The sequence below is a fragment of the Amphiura filiformis genome, chromosome 3 (genome assembly GCF_039555335.1).
Source record: "Amphiura filiformis chromosome 3, Afil_fr2py, whole genome shotgun sequence".
Taxonomy (NCBI): Eukaryota; Metazoa; Echinodermata; class Ophiuroidea; order Amphilepidida; family Amphiuridae; genus Amphiura; species Amphiura filiformis.
The window spans coordinates 77,618,432-77,639,584 of record NC_092630.1 but is presented as its reverse complement, the minus strand read 5'-3'; the positions used below and the strand labels follow the sequence as shown (position 1 = coordinate 77,639,584).

At 37.5% G+C, this 21,153-nt stretch overlaps 2 protein-coding genes across 9 annotated transcripts in view; both read left to right on the top strand.

Moving 5' to 3' along the window:
* The window catches only part of LOC140149180 (uncharacterized), a 123,274-nt gene extending 114,899 nt beyond the window's left edge, over positions 1-8,375 (top strand). Inside the window, exon 2 of one of the 5 annotated variants that reach the window (XR_011858561.1) lies at positions 8,230-8,336. Coding sequence is in view for 1 of the 5 variants with exons in the window: in XM_072171385.1 (XP_072027486.1) it covers positions 8,230-8,375 (146 nt within the window). In the remaining 4 variants the exon portion in view is untranslated. Of the gene's footprint in view, positions 1-8,229 lie in introns of all 5 variants that reach the window. The other 4 variants (XR_011858560.1, XR_011858562.1, XR_011858563.1 and 1 more) reach the window with 4 other exon arrangements.
* LOC140149179 (uncharacterized) overlaps positions 8,345-21,153 on the top strand; it is a 55,821-nt gene continuing 43,012 nt past the window's right edge. For 2 of the 4 annotated variants that reach the window (XM_072171381.1, XM_072171380.1), the window contains exons 1-4: positions 8,345-9,100; positions 14,536-14,668; positions 16,116-16,280; positions 19,710-19,798. In XM_072171381.1, coding sequence (XP_072027482.1) covers positions 8,456-9,100; positions 14,536-14,668; positions 16,116-16,280; positions 19,710-19,798 — 1,032 coding nt within the window. In that variant the 5' untranslated portion in view covers positions 8,345-8,455. The remainder of the gene's footprint in view (positions 9,101-14,535; positions 14,669-16,115; positions 16,281-19,709; positions 19,799-21,153) is intronic. The other 2 variants (XM_072171383.1, XM_072171384.1) reach the window with 2 other exon arrangements.

Sequence of the window (21,153 nt, the reverse complement as noted above, 5' to 3'; positions counted from 1 at the left end):
CGCCCGCTAACACGGCAAAGTTAGTGAGAATTAGCCTCCCAAATTTGAGTTTGGAGGTGGTAATGGTTCAAACTTTAAGTATTTGACTTGTCTTCATGCTCGATATGTGTTAAGTGTCATCCATGGTGTATAACCGACGTTTTTTTCTCTTCTCAATAAGATCAGAAACGGAGTCGAATATTTCACGTGTCACAGAAGAAATACCTAACATGCTTTTAGCATAATTTTTGCATACCTTGTAATGTCTGATTATGTAAAAATATATCAACTTTATTATGCCATTTATGACACTTAGGTCTCATCTATTATAGGACGTCTTATTATGCCATTCACCGGATAATATCCCGATTTTTTAAAAAGAAGTTATGGCCCCTAAATTGTCATTGAAGGTTGGAACCAGATAAATACTGCTACTTAAAAAAATAAGAATCGAACCCGGGACTTCAGGTTTACGAGATCTGTGCCTTAACTACTCGGCCACGGGAGCTTCACGATTAGGCTGGTTGAAATTCTAACCCATAAGCGGTAGGACCCTAAATGCAAGAAATACCGTAAATTGCCATCCTCCCTGTGAGGAAATATTACATGGAACAAGAATTTGTCTTTAAAAAAGACAAGTTCACTGATCAGGTGTATAGTACTTTGAGCTACTTTGGTCTAACATTTAATTCATATCTAACCTACTCTGCACTTACGAAAAGAAATACGTGATATGAGGCTTAATAATGACTTGACTCTGGTGACCATTTTGTTTAAACCTCATTTTGCATTTAGGTTTTTAAGCCACCTACAGGAAACAAAATGTCCACTATTATTGCATGTTGGCAATATCTTAAATTTGTTTCTGTACAGATGCAGGATGCCTCATCACTAAAGTAAACAAATTACACAGTCATTGTGGTCTTGCTGGCCTTTGTCAGGGATATTTGTCTCATAGCCCTGCTTTTATGAACACCAATTCTTATTTTGTAACAGAAATATATTATACAGGTTTATACACACATTGCTGGGTTATTACAAGAGTCAATAAACATTCAATTAACTACAGATAATGGACTTAGTTTTGTGCAATGTAGTTATATTGAACTTTTTCTGAAGTAAATCGCCCATTGTAGCTTGCTGCATAGTTTCTATAGGCCTAATCACAAAGTAAACATTCAGTATACTGACCATGACCTGCCTACCTAGCTTTGATTAACCAATCAGTTTTGTGTATTGTCAGCATGTGATGGATATAAGCCAATTGCAAACATGTTTATAAAAAAAGGCTAAAAATTTCCTACACTGAACAGACTCTCTGCCATATTTAAGGGCTAAAGAGTACTTGTCATGTGGGACAGGATTAGATAAAGGCAAGGGTATGAGATATTAGGAATTATTTCCTGGCCTCTTAACCAGAGTGTTGGTTGGCTACACTAGCTATTCAAGACACAGGACATGAGAGGAATAAACTATGCATATGAGATGTGGAGGAAAGTAGCATTATTTCACTGCCGTGAAAAAACAGTGGCATCATGCATGATCGACGGGAATATCATATAATAAAAGTAAATAAACATAATTTTCCACCAGGTTCGCCGTCGCAAACAATAAAGGAGACAAGTGATCCCTCCTGGGAATCGGACTGTTCGATTCCCAGGAGGGATCACTTTTCTACTTGTCTCCTTTATTGTTTGTGACGGCGGACCTGCGTGGTGAAACATTATGTTTATTTCTATAATTCCCGTCGATCATGCCACTGTTTTCCATGTAACGTCATATTATGGCATTGATGACACTCAGGTCTCATCTATTATACGTCTGGATATTACAAAAAGGGAGTTTCTGTCAACATGGTCAAGTGCCCTGGTAAACATGCTGAAAAGCACAGCTATATTGGAAAATGTTTGAGACACACCTTTTTTTGGCCTGATGTACTTTCAAGTTTCTTGCCTATTTATAGAAAAACGCGGGCTATCTATACATGTAGGGAAACCCCGAGGGAAAATTCACAAAATGTAGTCAAAAGTAAATTACCGCCACCTGAAGATTACAATATCAAAACACCCGTATTAAATTTTTTTATTATGATTGATGTGCTTATTTGATCAATTTGATCGAAATCTTGCATCGATTACACCATGAGTACCCGGGGATGAGTACACCAAGACAGCTCAATCAAGATACTATCACAAAATCAAGATAGAACGTCCGCATGGTCTCATGCAGAATTTGTGGACGCTATGGTTGATCATGCATGGCACGTAAGCAAGACTCATTATTAATTCAGTTATCATTATTGAACATGGATAGTTGGTCTGTTTCATATAATGTTAATGGATATATTTGTCGATTTTCTGTCATGATTGAAAGAGAAGAAGTCTTAGCTCATTGTATTTTGTCCGTGGTGGAATGAAATATTTGAGATTATATATGCATGACATGAAAGATGAAATGTCGTCGACAACGGACAAAATGGACGAGAACACACTAAAAAGTAGTTTACTAGACATAATTTCAAGGTTTGAATCTGGAATTGATCATGATGATGGGAGCCAAGGATCTCGTAGTAAGTGGTTTGTTTTGATACATTATAATTGGAATGTTATAAGTCCTGTTTATACACATACATGACAATCTATGATGACATGCATGTGAATGAACTATTGATATATAATATTGATGAAACTGCGAAGACATTATGAAGCTTTATATGGAAAACTTTGATACATCTGCTGACAGTATTCTGTACCATGCATCCCCAATCCTCCCTTTACTTTGGAACAGGTGAGATACCGTATCTCATTACAATTTCGTCGTTATATAACATGCCTTTTTACAGGTCGTGAACTCGCGTCTTTTCCCATAGACCATCTCTATTGCGTCAACCTGCTACGATAATTGCTAAAGTCATTTTTTGTAATTTTTAGAACAAGTTCAAAATATGATCCAAGCATGCATTATTAAACATATTTATTCACCAATCTTTGCACAAGAACAAATGATATGCGACCAATTAAAAGGAATAATAAGAAATGATTAGGTTGATTACGTAACTTATGCATGCTTGAACCATGTACTTGTTCTCAAAATTAAAAAAAAATGAGTTAGGACATATCGTAGCAGGGTGACGATTAGCTTTTAGCTATACATGGCGTCCCAAGTTGTCTGAGGAGCAAAAAGTTACAGTTTTGATGATTTTGCATCTTGGTGACAAGAAATTTATTACTGGGGATATTTAGTCGGTAGATCCACGAAAGGGGAACCCGAAGCTTGTTTAGGCGTCTTCTTTCAAAGCTCATCAAACCTGTATATCTTAATACATGAATATTGTGTAATCGTAATCAATCGTAATCATACTACGTTGACGAATCAGAACCATTAAATGGCAAAATCCAAATGAATTTTAGAAGTATTTTAAGTATTATCACTTAACATGCCTGCTCATACAATCGCGAAGAAAATATGCACCAAACAAGTTGAATTGAATAGATATAATTTGCATATTTCTATTGTTGGCGTCCAAAATGGACCAGAAACACTTCTAAAAGACTCCCAGAAGACGATCTGAAGTACAAAATGCAATGTAATGAAAATTGTTAAAATGAAACAATCTGAGATAAATGTACGTGGAATATTCTGAATGGATGTCGACAATTTCGAATTCATAAATTATGATCTTCATATCACTAAAATGACTATTCGAATGAATGATAATCACTTGTGAAGACGGCATGGAGTCGGATGATGTGGAGTATGCAGTATAGGGTATAAACAGTCTAGGAATCTAAACAAAAAATAACACTATAGCGTCTTTTACGGATATAACTTGCTTCAAACATATTTTCAAATGTAGGATAGGATTTACTAGAGATTCGAAAGTTGAACAGAATCAGAGAAGATGTAAGGAAGACATCTTCTCTGACGGCTGTAAGACACGATTCGACATTCCGACGTAACGTTTCGCTATGTGACGATGGGATTTTATGATATTGGTTTCAGGTGACATCAAAGATATAAAAGATGCAACTTCCCACATTTTCGCATTTAGAATAAATACAAATATAGTGTTTAAACTTTGTTCAATATGTTTTCAACATAATTATGATGAATCGGTGCAAATTATAATACAATTGCTAGCTAAACTTTGTATTTTCGCCATGTTTTATTATGTTTGTGAATTGTTAAATAAAATCTTCCCAAAGTCAGCCATAGAGATCACCTACAGTTTGACAATACATCCCAATTACTATTAAAATAAAACTGCGCACGTGCAAAAGACCTCTTGTAATAATGAAAGGAACTGAACCACAAGAGATAAGTTTACATTCCGCCTTGGTCTACAAACAACGTCTCTGATATCTAGAGCGCATATGCACCACACCGCCTGCATCAGACCTGCATGGCATGCACTCAGGTTCCAGTTGTGTCAACGTCACTTTTCACTTCTAAATTTAATTTCACGCGAAACTCATACTTGAGGATGTACTTGACTGTAGAGGAAACGTGAAAGTCAAACGGGCCATGCTCTTGTATAAGTTTAAGTGACAGCATTTTTATATACGTGACATCATCATCTACCGGCGGGGCTATAGCGTTTATATAGTGTCAAAAATGGTGTCATGTTTTATACTTGGCCTTCTTAAATATTTTTCTTGGGTTAACCTGTTTATATTATTTATCTTTCTGGCATTTAATACTTTTAACTTACAGTCACAGAATATAATGCTACGAGCCTTCGAATATAATCCAAACGTGGTAAAACTCTATTAATATAAATAGTTTAATGATCCAGTGTATGGAAAACTTACATTGCCGCATTATTTGTACCTATTTTCGTACGTACCTATACCTGCATGTAACGTTGGTTTCATTCTAGTATTCTTAGATATTTTGTCTTTATTCCTCAAGTTTATTTTTTATTTAAAGGTGAATAATTTTGAAAACGCCATTGAGTCGGACGAGATCATGGAGATGGAGTATTCCGTCGATCTATATGGCAAAATCTCAATTATTTCTGACAATAAATCGTCCTTTATGCATATTCATAACTTGCTACAAAGAATATTTTCAAACACGAGAATAGGACTTACCAGAGATTCGAAAGTTGAACGGAACCAGAGAAGATGTAAGGAAGACATATATTCTCTGACATAACGCGCTTAAGCTATAAGACACAATCGACCCGACGTAACGGTTCGTGAATACAAATTTCCACATTTTCACATGTAGAAATAATACAAACATACAATTGTTACAAATCTGTTTTAACTTTGTTCCATATTTTTCTATGACGAATCGGTGCAAATGTGTAATGCAATTATTGCTAGCTAAACCTTGTTATACTTTCACCAAGTTTCGTGAAATGTTTCTTTCAAATGTCAGCCACAGAGATATATGTACAGCACTACAACATTAACAGTTTGACTTATATCTCAAATACGATTAAAATAGAACTTTGCACGTAGGAAAAACCTCTTCTGATAACATGGATAACTAAAGGAAATGAACCACGAGAGATAAGTTTACACTCCGCCTTGGTCTACAAACAACGTCTCTGATATCTAGAGCGCATATGCACCACACCGCCTGCATCAGACCTGCGTGGCATGCAAATTATCAGGTTCCAGTTGTGTCAACGTCACTTTCCACTTCTAAATTTAATTTCACACGAAACTCATACTTGAGGATGCACTTGACTGTAGAGGAAACGTGAAAGTTAAACGGGCCATGCTCCTGTATAAGTTTAAGTGACAACATTTTTATATACGTGACATCATCATCTATTATAATACCGGCGGGTTTATAGCGTGTATATTGTGTCAAAAAGGATGTCCTGTTTTATACTTGGCCTTCTTAAATATTTTTCTGGGTTAACCTGTTTATATTCCTTGTCTTTCTGTCATTTAATACTTTTAATTTACAGTCACAGAATAGAATGATACGAGCCTTCGATTAGTTTTCTTTTTCACTTTTTAAAAATCACCTGTACTTGGGACTGGTGGGGGGATATAAAGCATAATAAAACATTCAGGCAAAAATACAACTAAAACCAAAGATGAAGACTCTAATTCAAAGTCTTAATTGTCAAAACCAGATACAGAGCAGGTTTATCCAAACGTGGTAAAACTCTATTCAGTTTAATGATCCAGTGCATGGAACACTTACATTGCCGCGTTAAAAGAATATTTTCAATTATGAGAATAGGACTACTAGTACATGTAGTACTAGAGATTCAAAAGTTGAACAGAACCAAAGAAGATGTTTAAGACATATTCTCTGACAGAACGCGCTTCGGCTATAAGACACGATTGATCCGACGTAATAACGGTTCGTGAATACAAATTTCCACATTTTCACATGTAGAAATAATACAAACATAAAATTGTAACAAATCTGTTTGTTTTAATCTGCGACGAATATTCATCTCAGGTTTTAACTTTGTTCCATATTTGTTTCTATATATATAATTATGATGAATCGGTGCAAATATGTAATACAATTATTGCTATATAGCTAAACCTTGTCCTATATTTTAGTCATGTTTCGTGAAATGTTTCTTTCAAATGTCAGCCACACAACATTAACAGTTTGACTTACATCTCTGATAACATGGATAACTAAAGGAAATGAACCACGAGAGATAAGTTTACACTCCGCCTTGGTCTACAAACAACGTCTTTGATATCTAGAGCGCATATGCACCACACCGCCTGCATCAGACCTGCGTGGCATGCAATCAGGTTCCAGTTGTGTCAACGTCACTTTCCGCTTCTAAATTTAATTTCACACGAAACTCATACTTGAGGATGTACTTGACTGTAGAGGAAACGTGAAAGTCAAACGGGCCATGCTCCTGTATAAGTTTAAGTGACAACATTTTTACACATCTACCATGTCTACCGCGGAGCTATAGCTTGTAGCATATAGTTTCAAAAAGGATGTATTTTGCTTTACTTGGCCTTTTAAATGTTTTTCTTCTTTCATCATGTTCATTGGGTTCACCTGCCCAGCAAACACAAAACGTTTTCGACATCATTCGCAAAAGGTTATAAAAGGTTGTCAGAAAACGTTTAAATGTCGGGTTATATAAAGGGTACATTAATGGTATAAAACGTTTTCATAACATTAAATAACATTTGTTGGTAATTTACTGCACAGCAAACACAAAATGTTTTACAGAAAACATTTAAATGTCGGGTTATATAAAGGGTATAAAAACGTTTTAATAACATTCCAAAAACAATTTTTAAAACTTGGTACAAATCATTCTAAACATAATGTTATTTTGGGGTTGAAAAAATATTTTGCAAAAAATGTTTGCCCAAAATATTTACAATAACGTTTTTAAAATGTGTTTATGTTTCCTGGGTGTTTATAATGTCTTGTCTTTCCGACATTTTACACGTTTGACTTGCACAGAAAATAATATCACGAGCGAATATTTAGACGTGTTAAAGCCTTAACGTACGATTTCCTTCAAATTTGTTCTTCTATACTCTAAATGCTGAAATAATGCTAGTAAATATAATTGTCGTGAAGGGGTTCTATCCATTTTGAGCCGAAATAACAAGGTAAAGTGAAAGAAACTCAATTGCTTATTTTGGCCGTTTAATACGCAGTTCTGTTGACTTACAAACACAACAAATTGTGGCTTATTCCATTTAGGTGTAAGTTGGGACATGTGAAAACATGACAGATATGCCAAAAATCAGGTTTGAAAAAAATTAACCAATTTCATATAAGATCGTACATTATGGCTTTAATACTGATCCAGTGTGGAAAACTTTCATTGCTGTTATACCTTTATCTGTACCTGCGTGTTCAAGCGCCGAATTTACTGTGGCAAATGGTCTATGGGCAAATGCGTGTTGGATTTATATTTCAACCTTTAGCAGGAAACACTGTAAATTTAGGATAATGGATTTTAAAGAGTTAGATGATATGATATGATCACATTCTTTTTGTTATCTAACATCATACCTAAAGTGACCGATCAACATTTACGCAAGGTGAGGGGACTGGGAGAATTGACAATAATTCAACGAACAAACTCGCCTCCCCCCTTATATCATCCCGGCACGAATATTGATTGGTCCCTGCTACAAACCTTTTAACATGTTTAAAGAAATCCCCTGACCATCTTGCCATTATTTTGATTGGTAACATTCACGTTCCAGTATCGGATGTTCATAGACAAAAACATAAACCTAGCAATAATGTTTTGTTTGTTTTTCTTGTTCATTTCAGAGGGTCCGCCGAATACTCTTGCACCGGGAATAACCAAGCAATCATCGTCATCCTATGAAATACACGCATGGCATGATGCAAAAGATGAAGAAACAAACAACTCCACAGACAGTAGGACTTTCAAATCGAAAATAATTATAAAATAGACGGAAGTCAGAAAGAAAAACACAACCGTCATTTTGATTTGCCATTTCGGCATCCAAAAGTCAGAAGTCTGAGCAACAGAATGGCAACAACGGCTTTTGGCTCGTTACCTAGGCGACGTGCACATACTACTGGGACAGCACCCCCTCCTCCTTCTCGATCGAGGAGTGAAACATATATCCACGTGCCTCAGGCGAGTTTCGATGATGATATTAAGTACTCAGACGAGGGATCAGTATATGAGCAAATTGAAATCGTTGGGGAGAGTAGCGATACGCGATTCCCATGGCAACGGGATGTAGGAATACAATGTCAGAAAAAGTTTGAAAATGCCGAAGTTCAAGTGAATCTGATGGATATAAATACGTGCCCGAAATGTGGATCGGATTTATCATCATCGGAGTTTGCTGTCAATCATCATCGAATTGTAGAAAGCAATGGACATAACTCAAATGATACGCCACCGGCGAAGCCTCCAGAAATTATGTTTAATGGATTATCCGATGCAGATAGTAATGATGACATCGCAACAAGGACCAGAACCAGAGAGCGACCTCTTTCGGATCCGGGAATTGATCAATTTGATAATATCCCCTTTTTGAACTCAGAGAGTGAGACAGCGTTTAAAATGAAGGTAATGAAGGAAAACTTACGGCTAAATTTACCGACAGAATTATTGGAAAGCAAATCATTTCCATTGTCACCATGTCCATCACCCCATAAGCAGGTAAGGTAGTCAGACCGTCATCCATGTAGTCATGGTGTCGTCAGTCAGTGCGTTTGTCGTCGAAGTCATTCATCTCTGGCTGCTGCTGCTGCTTTCTATAGCCATCGCATCGTCGGCACTGCACATCTTCACTGAACTGTGCACATGCACTCATTGACCATTTTTAAACTCTTTAATCCTCATCTATCATTACTTCGTCAAGGAACCACCAAACCTGTTATACTTCTTCCTTCAATCCAATTTCATTCCATTCATGTTTCTTTTCATCTTTTTCTTACCTCTCTTGCCAATTCACTAGTCTCGCCTTAACATGAGTTGCGCACATGATTCAATAGTAGCTGCGTTTGACTGTTATCCATTCCAGACCTAACCTACATCTCATTGCTACTCCTAGACTCACATCACAAGGGTTCGCTCTTAATTCACTCGTTTCTCTCACCAATTCCAGACCTATTCACCATAGTCTTCGTCTTTTACTACGTTAGTTCCACACATAGCTCAGTCGTTTTGTCTGTAACCCATTCCATACCCAGATCTAATCCACTCAGCTTTGTCTGACCTCTCTTGCCAACGCAGTCCCGATGTCCTAGATCCAATTTATTAGTCTTCAACAACGTTAGTTTCAGACACACTAATCACTCGAGTTGCCTACGTGTATATCCACCCTAGATCTAACCCATCTCAGTTTGTCTGCCTTTCTTTTCAATTTACACCCCATTCACTGGTCTTCGTATTTAAACACGTCACTCCCACACCTACATTAATTCACTAATTTTTGTCCATTCCAGACATTATGAACCACTTACTTACTTCTCCATGTCTTGTTTCCCTTGTCTATGTTGCCTGGTACATTAATTGTTAATAACGCCATCAGACTGATTTCTGGACAGGCAACACATCACTTCGGTCGTCACGTATCGTCGTCATCACATTATGTGTGCAGTGTACTTTATCATGTTTATACAGTAGGACGCGCAGCATGGCATGCGCTTCTGCAGTAGCACCACACATTCACCATTATTAATGTCACTTCCACCTCTTCTATCACCACCACTACCACCGCCACCATCACTACCACCTCTGCTATGCAACAATAACAACAACACACAGTCCCAAACCAAAATCACCACCACCCCCTACAACAGCAACTTTCCTTTTCCAGTACTGTCCCTCCCTACACACTGTTTGAAATCTTGCTCATGGAATCTTAATCTGCATGCATGATGTCCTAGCTCTATAGCAGGCAAGTGTTCTTATGCAGCAGGAAGCACATCATTGTTCGTCATCAGACTGATTTCTGGACAAATCAACACATTACTTTGATCATCACATTTTGTCGTGATTTGATGAGAGAATTCTGAAGTAGCACAACCCCTAATACCTTCACCATTATTAATGTCACCTCTACCATTACCTCCACCATTTTTCCACCACCACCACCACCAACAACAACAACAACAATGTTACGAGTCGTTAATGACTCGAAGGCCAAAAACACCCTTTTCACAAATTCACTTCAGAATGCACAACAAAACACACTGTTTAAGTTAACAATATCTGAGTCCTTTAATCAAAAGAAAAGCATGGTTTAACAATAGTATACTTTAGTGAGTTAACATAAACACAAACAATCAATCATTATGAAGAGCTTTGTTTCAAAACCCTTTACATTCACTTGAGCAATTTTGGGAAAACATCAAAAAAAACCCTGATATATGGGGGTTTGCAACAAAAGCAGTTTTTGGCGGGATGCTTGGGTAGGATGAGCATCCCCAAAAACTGCTTTTGTTGAAAACCCCCTTATATCAGTGACTTTTTTTGATGATTTTTTGATGTGTTCTCAAAATTGCCCTAGTGGATGTAAGGGGTTTTGAAACAAAGCTCTTCATATACACTCTTTATAGCAAAGTTATTTATTCATCAGCCTTCTTCTTGCTGTTAATTGTAATGTTCCTATTTCTCAATGTTCTTGATGTATATCCTGATTCACTTGTTCTGTGAAGTTCACTGTTCAGTGAAGTTCACTGAAGACTTTTATATCATTTGCATAAAATCCTCGCACGGTTGACTATCTCCAAAATGGTGCTCTTTTCACCTTCCACACAATTTCTAATGGGAAAACAGGCCTGCATTGCATTGCAGTTGTCCCCATGTTTCCACTTACACTGACAGATGTGTTGTTTCATAAACCAGATTTCAGCATGTCGACAGAAGAATATACTTCCTTTCATAGAAGAGGTACGCACTTTGACATATTCTAGATCTTTTCCGATATCACTGGCTAAATAGTAGTACCTTGACTACATAAAATATTTCTGGTTCGCGATTTCCTTTCTTTGAAGGAAATGTGTTTACATTTTCTTAAATACTAAACAAAAAGCCCCATTCTATTAATAGCGAATTACTTCATTCACAATATATGATGTAATCTGGGAAATTCCCAAGAATAATGATAAACATTAACCTTTCACATTACATCACTTACTGTGGGTTTTTCCCAACATGATGTCATTTTCACTTTACAATATCAGGGGATTTTCCCAATTGTGCAACACAATGAACATTAAAAAATGGTGATTTCTAGCTATCCAAAATTAGAAATGATTCAATTTGTTTTTGATCAACTTAATGAATGAGAGGGAATTCCCAAAAACGTCATTACTCATGAAATAACTCTTAATTTGTAAACAAAGATAAATAGTCAAATTAAATTACTCAGGGTATATCATAACAACAACAACAATACCAACACCCACTCCCACACCAACCATGAAAACCAACACCACTACCCAACATCAGCATTAACAATGATTAACCCGTTCCCTCTCCAGTACTCCCCTCCCACACACACTATAATAACCCAATACCTGAGCAGTTACTTTGTCTAGAATCTTGGCAACGGAATCTTTGGCGGCAACAACAACAGCAACAACAACGACACCCACTCCCAAACCAACGCTAACCATCACCACCAACCAACAAATACAATCACACTGAGTCCCATGTATACCTGAGCATTTAGTTTGTCTGGAATCTTGCTCATGGAATCCTTACCTGCTTATTGCAACAGGAAGTGCAGCATGGCATACCCACTGATGACAATATTCTGCATGAGCCGCATCCCTAATATCTTCATCACTACTAATGTCACATTCACCATCACCTCCATCACTTCTACTACCATCACCACCAGCACCACCACCTCCACCACTACTACCACACCATGCACCACCACATGCACCACCACCACCAACAACAACAACCACTCCCATGCCACCCTAAATCCTTCTCCCAGTATGTCCCCTCCCCATACACTATATTACCCCAGAGGCTAGTTTGTTTGGAATCTTGCTGATGGAATCTTTACCTGCTATAATAGTGCATGATGGCATGGCTGTCATTACCTGCTATAGTGCATGATGGCATGGCTGTCATGGCTGTAGGTGCTCGATAGATGTGCAACTGGCGCAGATAAGAATCTTTTATGCCGTATGTATACTATTATTTTAAAGGTGGTCGCAGTATTTAAATATATGGTTATGTTATTATTATTATTATGCCTTTAGGTATATTATATCAATTTCAGGAAACCAATAATTGCATGATTTTATGCTAATTACATTCAACAAATGAACTGATTGTGAAAGTTTTTTTCAGCGAAAATCGATGACTAACAATATTCACAGTTTATGAAACAGGAAAATAATTTATGAAACATCTTTGACATGTGTCTAAAATGAGTATTCACCAATTTGAAAGGATTCACTGTTTTATTAAATACGGTAATGTTTCAATGCCAAAAGCAAATTGATATTCTCTATTACAGTGTGTGCAGCATTTTCGAAACAGGTGGTTCTGTAACCTACCCTCGTGATATTTATCAAGTCTATTTTCCTAATGTATGTTCTGGCATTTAACAAATCGATCTTATTATTTAACAGAGATATAGCTTAATGTTTGTTTAAACTTCTTTGGTTACTTTACGTTTTAAATGAATATGATCGACTAATCTTGAGTCTCAAAGTCAATATCTAGTAGTTTTAATTCTGTGATATCATAGAAAAACTGAATTGAAGAACCAGTACGTGCAGAGCAGTTCATCATTATACTAGATTTATAGTGACACTGTGATACGGAAAATATTACTTTTAATGATACCCTACATTGTAGCTACAGCTATCTGAAACATAAGCCTTTTGTTCAGTCATCTTGTCTTTGATTATATTGTAGTTGTAATTTGTATTAATATTATTTTAGTTAACTTTTAGTTTTAATTGAATAAATACTGTCTTAGTATTTGATGTAGACGAGCCCGTCAGTCGGAAAGTTTGTTCGATTGTCCGAAAATAAAATAAGGTAATACGATAGTGCTACAAATGTAGTTTTAAAATCGGCATTAAGTTCCGGTATCTGGATCGGTAATAGTCGCATCGGCAATATACACTGCGCACAAAAGTATCCAAAAAGCAAGAAAAACTAAATTACAAAATAAGAGATACAGGATTTTCAGTTATTCTGCGTATTTTGAGACCTCATGCGGAACGATGCGCCCAATTTCGCCAACTTATACCAATTAGAATGAGAAAAAGTGACAACAATTTCCATGGACTTTTCTTTCGAAACATGACGATCATGAACACAGCTAGAGAGTGACTGTTGACATGAGCCCGGTACAAAGGCCAGAGGAAATCGCCATGAAAGTAGGAGGAAATGTTTTAATTTGTGCACTTTTGAAAATCATCTCTTTTCATTCAATTTGGTATAATATATAGGGAATAAAATCACATCGTACAGAACAAGGTATCAAAATACACAGAACACCATTCTCCATCTATTGACTACTTTATTTGTGGTTTGGTTATACAGTAGTGTCTGTAAGATATTGCTTTTGTTATTGTAAGTGTACGGATACTTTGTGCGCAGTACATATTGTAATTGAATTTGATAGCCTTAACGTTGATCTGACCACGCCGATAGATGGAGAATGGTGTTCTGTGTATTTTATGCTTACGCCGAGCCATCTTATCGAAGGCTTCGGATCAGAAACTAACGGATCTTCATCATGAGAAATATTCGGACTACCGGCGCCGTTAATTCCCTATAACGGTGTAACCAACGTTTATTTTATTTGATTTTCGGACGAATGAACCCTCTTGTGCAGGGACAGTAATGCAATAATATACATCCAGCAAACACAAAATGTTTTACATAGAACGTGTAAATTTCAGGTTATAGAAAACGTGTTTCAAAAACGTTTTCATGATATTTACGTTTTGACCAAAACCAAAACACGTTTATAACGGTTTCAAAGCCCGGTTTCAAAGCATTTTTGTTTTTGTTTTCGCTGAGCAACTAAATAATTATACACGTATTGTAGACCCACATTTTGTAATTATTACAATATCGATAACATCGGTTTAACCTTCTATTCCTAGGTGCGTCGATCACCACCAAAAGTGAATCCGGTTTTACAGGTAGAGGATACCGAAGATGTCGACGCAGACGACATCTTACCTTCATATATACCCGGACCGGCGCTCTCTGAAACACCATATCAGTTTAGTACTTGTAAGTATCCAACTGCCATTTTACTGATTGGTAAAATAAGCTTGTACATAGATACGCCAAGTCTTCATAAGATATTTTATGCTTGCGTTCTTTATATATCATGAATATTGAAATATTGTTGAGCAAAAACATATTTCAGTTGCGTGCATATTGATGAAGTGCATGACTGCACTGCATGCTTCGTCTGAGTTGCCAGATTTTACCAAGGAAAGTTCAAACAAACAGCCACCAATTATCCATGTTTTGACATTATTATGTTTTGATGGATCCAAGTGTGTGAAAATATTGGATCCAAAACATAATAATGATAAAATTGGATGCTTTACGTCTAATATTTATTGGTCTTGCTATGAGTTTTAAAAATATTGGACTCGACTACTTCTCGTCCAATATTTAAAAACTCATAGCTCGACCAATAAATATGGGCTCAATCGATCCAATTTTACAACTCATAGCGAGACCAATAAATATTGGGCGTAAAGCATCCAATTTTATCATTATTATGTTTTGGATCCAATATTATCACAACTTGGATCCATTAAAACATAATAATATATCAAACAGGAGTTGCATGCAGGAATATATTGAGTGTAGATAATAGGATCTGAGGCCTAGTCAATTAAAAAAAGAATCAAGTTTATTGTGAACGATTAAAAAAATATCCTAATGATAATTTGTAATAACGCCCTCATGTTATAAGGTCCGATTGCAGTGCCAATCGTATAGATGGCGCTAGAAACATTTCCGTAAAAGCCGACGCAGCAACCAAGCCACAGCATACTCCTCAAGTTTCACAGGTTATGTTGTGTAGCGAAAAATGGTCGTGTTTTTTTTTCAGAAATACGCTTCGGTCCTGATATATGGGACCAGGCTCAAACAACTTAATGCTCAAGCCACACTAAAAGGTTTGTAGCCCTAAGCATGCTGGCTTTTAAGTGGAAAATAAAGAGAGAAACACATTTGAAGATACAGATCCAGGAAAATAAAGCCATACACTCGCAGCACACAAGTGAACAAGCTTTATCGTTTACGATAAAGAAAAGTCTAAACTGTTATTAACAACCAGTCGTAAACATACATGTGCTATTTTTAAATAGACGTAGCCGTAAACTTGTACATGTACGAGTCTATTCGTAGAAGCATATTATGGGAAGTATTATGTGTGAATAGTTTTAACGAATTATTACAACCAAAATATTATAAAGTCCGACTATTTTCCACGGGAGCCTGCTGAGGTCTCTTCCAAGTTAAAATAAGTAGGTACAGATTATAGGCATGGTGGAATCGAACTATATCTTAATAATGTCGCAATGTTGCATTCCTTTTATTATTATGATATTTATTAATCTTGAATTGTCTTGTGTTTCAACTTAACTGATGTGTGGTCACCATAAATATCATCCATATTTGTAAAATGTTATCTAAATACACGCCAATTAATTTACAGCTCGAAAGTTTAGTGATCCTCGAGAATTTGCAGCTCGAAAGCTTACTGATCCTCGAGAATTTGCCACTCGCAAGCTGAGTGATCCTCGAGGAAGCATAGCATTTGGTTCCGATTTTGAATTCGTTGAACGCAGCTCATGCAGCTCAAATAATACCACTCTTCTTGGTATGTTTATTTCATTTTCTGCTTGCATGCGTGGATGCTTTGACCATAAATGTAGAGGCCTAAGTAACTGCGCCATCATTGCATGCTGCTAATGTTATTCTTATATACTGTACCATTTCATTAATTTAAATGCAACTACATAATCTAAATATCAATAACGTCATAGGCTAATGATTGTATAAAATGATAAAAGTGATTTATTAAAGTTAATTCATTGGTATATTAACGAGTTTCAGTTGAAGAGGCCAATTGGATGCACTATGTGGATGGCGCGGCGTCACAAGCTATTCTAATTGTCCCATTTTTTTGCGGGTGGGGGGGGGGGGTAATTGCAAAGTAGTCCCGCTGACCCACTCGAAACACGCAAAAAAACTGAGCTATTTTTGATAAAATGGACCAAAATGGGGTTAATTATGGTCTGACACAGACAAAAAGAACCTGAAAAGAAGGTGCCAATGATAACATTTTGGTCAATATTATCCCGGATCCCCCTCCCTCTCCGCTCCGCGTCCAGCGTAGGCATTCATCCTCACAATGCACATGGTGCATCAATTCACCACACACCTCGTGACTAAACTCGTTATTGACCCGTTATTTACAGGGGCGCAATTACTTCAATCCGAGAGTCCACTGTCGATGTCTCATCCACTGCTTGCAGCATTGGCAATCGCTATGTGTAATGAACGTTTTTGTTCTCTATTGGATGGAAAATATGGCTAGTAAAGTGCACTCAACCTTTACAGTCATAATTCATTCGGTGGAAACAAAATTGGCTTCTCCATGCAGACGGGTGCACAATGCGTACAGAGGGGGTTGCAAGTCCGTTTTCCCTTTTGCAATCACTTGCAATTCAAGTTCATTAAAAAATCATTTCCGTGATCCATTCAGCCTAATAGGGATATTCTTGGTCAGCTACTTTAGACTATATTTATAAAACGTATTTATAAATACGCACGTGACCCATGGGCACGACATACCAATACCAGCAAGCGTGACCAAATTCTCATGCCTTTGAAAAGGATAGGAACTCTTTAGATAAATATCATCAAATTTTAAAAGGGGTGGGGAATCCGAATTTGTAATATGTTATCAAAAACAACATTTTGAAAGTATTTGCCGAAGGAAAAAATGTTTATCGACGGAAACGTTTACAATAATCACAAAGTTGAACAAAATAGACAATTTTGCTGCACAATAGTCTCGTGTAGTTTACCGCCTTTGCATTCAAATGTACAGGCAGACCATCCGCTATAGAAGGTCACTTCGAGACTTACTGTCGACAAGCTGTTATGTCAGTGCGGAGGTGGTCATGTGCGTATTTATAAATACGTATTTATAAATATAGTCGAAGCATACTGTTGGTCAAAACTCGGGAGTTCTCGGGAGCAAAGAGTTGCCGTCAATCTCTATTCCATTTTCAGGACTTTTGCAATGGAATTCCAATATTATAATAGTTTGTAACATTTTATGAAAGCTTGGAATTGTCTATATCCCCTCCTTATAGCTGTGCACCTATTTTCTGGAATAGGCCTATCCATTGTAGTGTTATATATGCATGTATCTTGCATGTTTGGGCGTGATGGTATTTTTTTTTATATGTACCCAACAAAAAAGAACTCGGGACGTTTGATATTCTAATACACGGTAGTTTCCAACCAGGAAGTTACAGAAAAACGGTTGCATCTATATAAACCACCCGATGTGGAATATCAAGCCCTCGAAGACGTGCCGACCCAGAAGTGTGGTGGCCATACCACCTTGACCGTGTCCCCCACATCCTTGAAAAAAACAAAAAAAACACACATACAGACGAGAAGAGTGTGTGTGAAGCACAGAACCCTCACTCCCATCTTTCAATGTTGGAGGGTCTTACGGATCTGCCGACGACATTTGTTCAACATTGACTGGGGGAGCTGGGGTATAGAGATTCGCCAAAAGACGGTCAAAAGTTTGCCAACATTTTTCCATGATTGCCTGAGTGCCGTCAAACGGCTCAACTTCCTTCCACAGTCTGCCTTGTACGCCCCTGCTTCGAAAAGACAATGAAGCATTGTTCATGAAAGTTTGGAGTACAAGTTTGTCGTGGACATGTTGTTTATCACTGCAAACATTGCGTTGGGAACAGCATGCATCTTGCATCTTGCCTATGAATCTAAAGAAATCCAAACCTGAGACACCGCCTGTGACATGCACCCTGTGAGCTGAATCTGGAGACACAAGGTTCTACTGTATAATAGGACATATTCTTGTTTGTGCATGTCTTAGGTTGTGTTTTATATTGTTGAAGACATTTCTAAGGCACTATTGCCAAAAGGAAGACACGGCTTTTAAGAATTTTTATTTCGTTTTTCATCGCTCGCAATGCCTGCACAGCATATTTATTTCACACATATTTTTCTTGTTTTCATAATGGACGTTTTGTTGTATTTTCTTCCGTTATCATGTTTATGTTTTGAAAGATGTTCAGATGTTTGCCAATACTAATTGTGCAGTGGAACTATATACGAGTCAATCATTTTTCAGGTCAAATCGACATGATCGAGTTGAGTAAGGGACGGCTTCAAAACTCGACCGCCGGTTGTCCGCCGATTCCGTCCGGTTTGTTCTAAACAATGGAACGCGGTTCAACCGCCATCAACCGCCGGCCAACCGGCTGTCGAGTTTCGAAGCCGCCCCAAATAAGTTACATATCATTTTGACTGAAAGTGCAATCCATATCTGACGATAGGAAGTCTATGAGATGAAGTAGGCTATAGGAAAACAAAGTGTAGCCAAAATTATATCCCAAATGTATGGACCTAAAAAGTTTAATTGATAAAAATCAATGCTAAAATTAACAAGAATGAGAGGTAATAACATTGTCAATGTCAATTTTTGATGCAAACAAAACAATATTACAAATAGAGTGTATCAGACGGTTTTCAAACCCGATTTTGTTTTTCCAGGTTGTTATGTAATACTCAAAAACGGGGGCGTACCGAGGGAGATTTCCAACTCGTCCCGCTGACTATGACGCTGAACTGAAATGGGTCAAAATAAGGACAGATATGGTTTAAACCGTGCCAAATATGCCAAATGAAGATGTACACTTAACTTTTGGTCAATTTTGTCTCAATATTTTAAGCTAGGGGTAAACTTGTCCCCTTTGCCCGGTATACCCCTCTGTATATAGCCTACTCAAACATCCTTTGGTCTTTCCATATCGCACATTTCATCCATTACACCGTGCTGAAGTACCACCAATTCATCACTAATGTTATTCTATGCACAAAAGGTGATGGTACATCATTTTATGAGCTTTCATGAGTCGGGAATATGAAATGGTCATTGGTTTGGGCAGCATGCATGATCGCCATGGTAAGATATGGTGGGTGCTCCATAATTTATTATTATTATTTTGTTAAAATATGTGCCAATTGTTTATTGCAGGTTCCCATGATTCCAGCTCCAACAGCTCATTACATGTACCTTCACCTGAATTACTGCAGACAAGGGCCCCATACCCACGAGGGCGAATGGTAAGTCAAGTCAATTTGTATTCTTTCTTACATAACTTGAGAGTACTAAATGCGTGGGTTGGCGGGTTACGTGATTTTGTTTGACTCCAAAGCGCGTACGAATAGAATTTCTCAAATCACCGGTGCACCCTGACACGGTTTGGGGTATGAAAATAGAATTTCACAATTCCCAGATTATTTGCAATATTCTGTACTTGAGGTAACTTAAAAAAGTGTAAGGGTGAAATAAAACCCGTTTATTTTCTTAAAATCCAGAAACACGTCTTTCCGATTAACTCAAATTACTGTAGGCTTTATGGCATGGGAAGGGGCACATTTCTAACGTCTCATTCAGAGCAGGACATAGGCCTAAGCTGGGCGCTCTGGGCCTATATAAGTTGCAAATAAACCTGATAAAGCTCAAGTTGTGAATGTATTCCATCACACAGTGTGGTGAAGTACGCCTCATTGTCTTTGATGAGTGCCAGTGCCACCACTCTAGGAGACTATATCCAGAGGAAGGCCCTTCGAATCATAGGCGTGTAGCCAGTACAGAGCTGAACATCACATCTCTCCATCAAAAACGTCAAGTGGCTGTAGCAACAATCCTCTACAAAATGCATATGCACACCAGGCACTGCTACCAAAGCCATTTGTAGTCAGAACCAGGGAGTCAGAAGAGCTACTCGCTCCAGCTTGTCCATGCCTTGCCATGCTCTCACAGTACCAGTTTCTAGAACCATATCTACTGGCATCACCGGACCTTCATCCACACTGCAGTTCACGTTTGGAATAGCCTACCAGATGGAGTAGTTCAGTAGTCGGAGACATATCTGACAACGGCGCACCATCCTTCAAGAGCAGAGTGCATAAGCATCTTATTTCACGTGTCCGATGCTTTATCATGTTTACTGTATACCCCTTCGCTCTTGTTGTTCCTAAGCTGATGTGAACCACTGATTGGCCCATGTGGTTGTCTTTTATAGTGCCTAGGTGCCTATATAAGTTCTTGACCGGTGTCACTCCTCATGGGCTATTGTTCACTCTAGCATATTATTTTTTTTAATGTTCTGCGACATCCAAGATTTTGATGTACACATGTCTTGAGAGGTCAAAACTCCTAATTGCGTTTACGAAGTCCCGTGTGGCAGCTGCGGATCGATCCTGCATGTGATTATTTCGTGTAATCTAATCCTAACCCTAACCCTAAGCCTAATCCTAATCATAACCCTTCGATAAAGTCAGCGATTCACTGACGAAACTGTAAGCAAGAAAATAATATGTTTCTTCACTGATTTTGACAAATCAAAAACTTTTAGATTCTATAGTTACCAAACCTGATGAACCTGTTTTAAAAAAAAAGTCAAAATACTTCT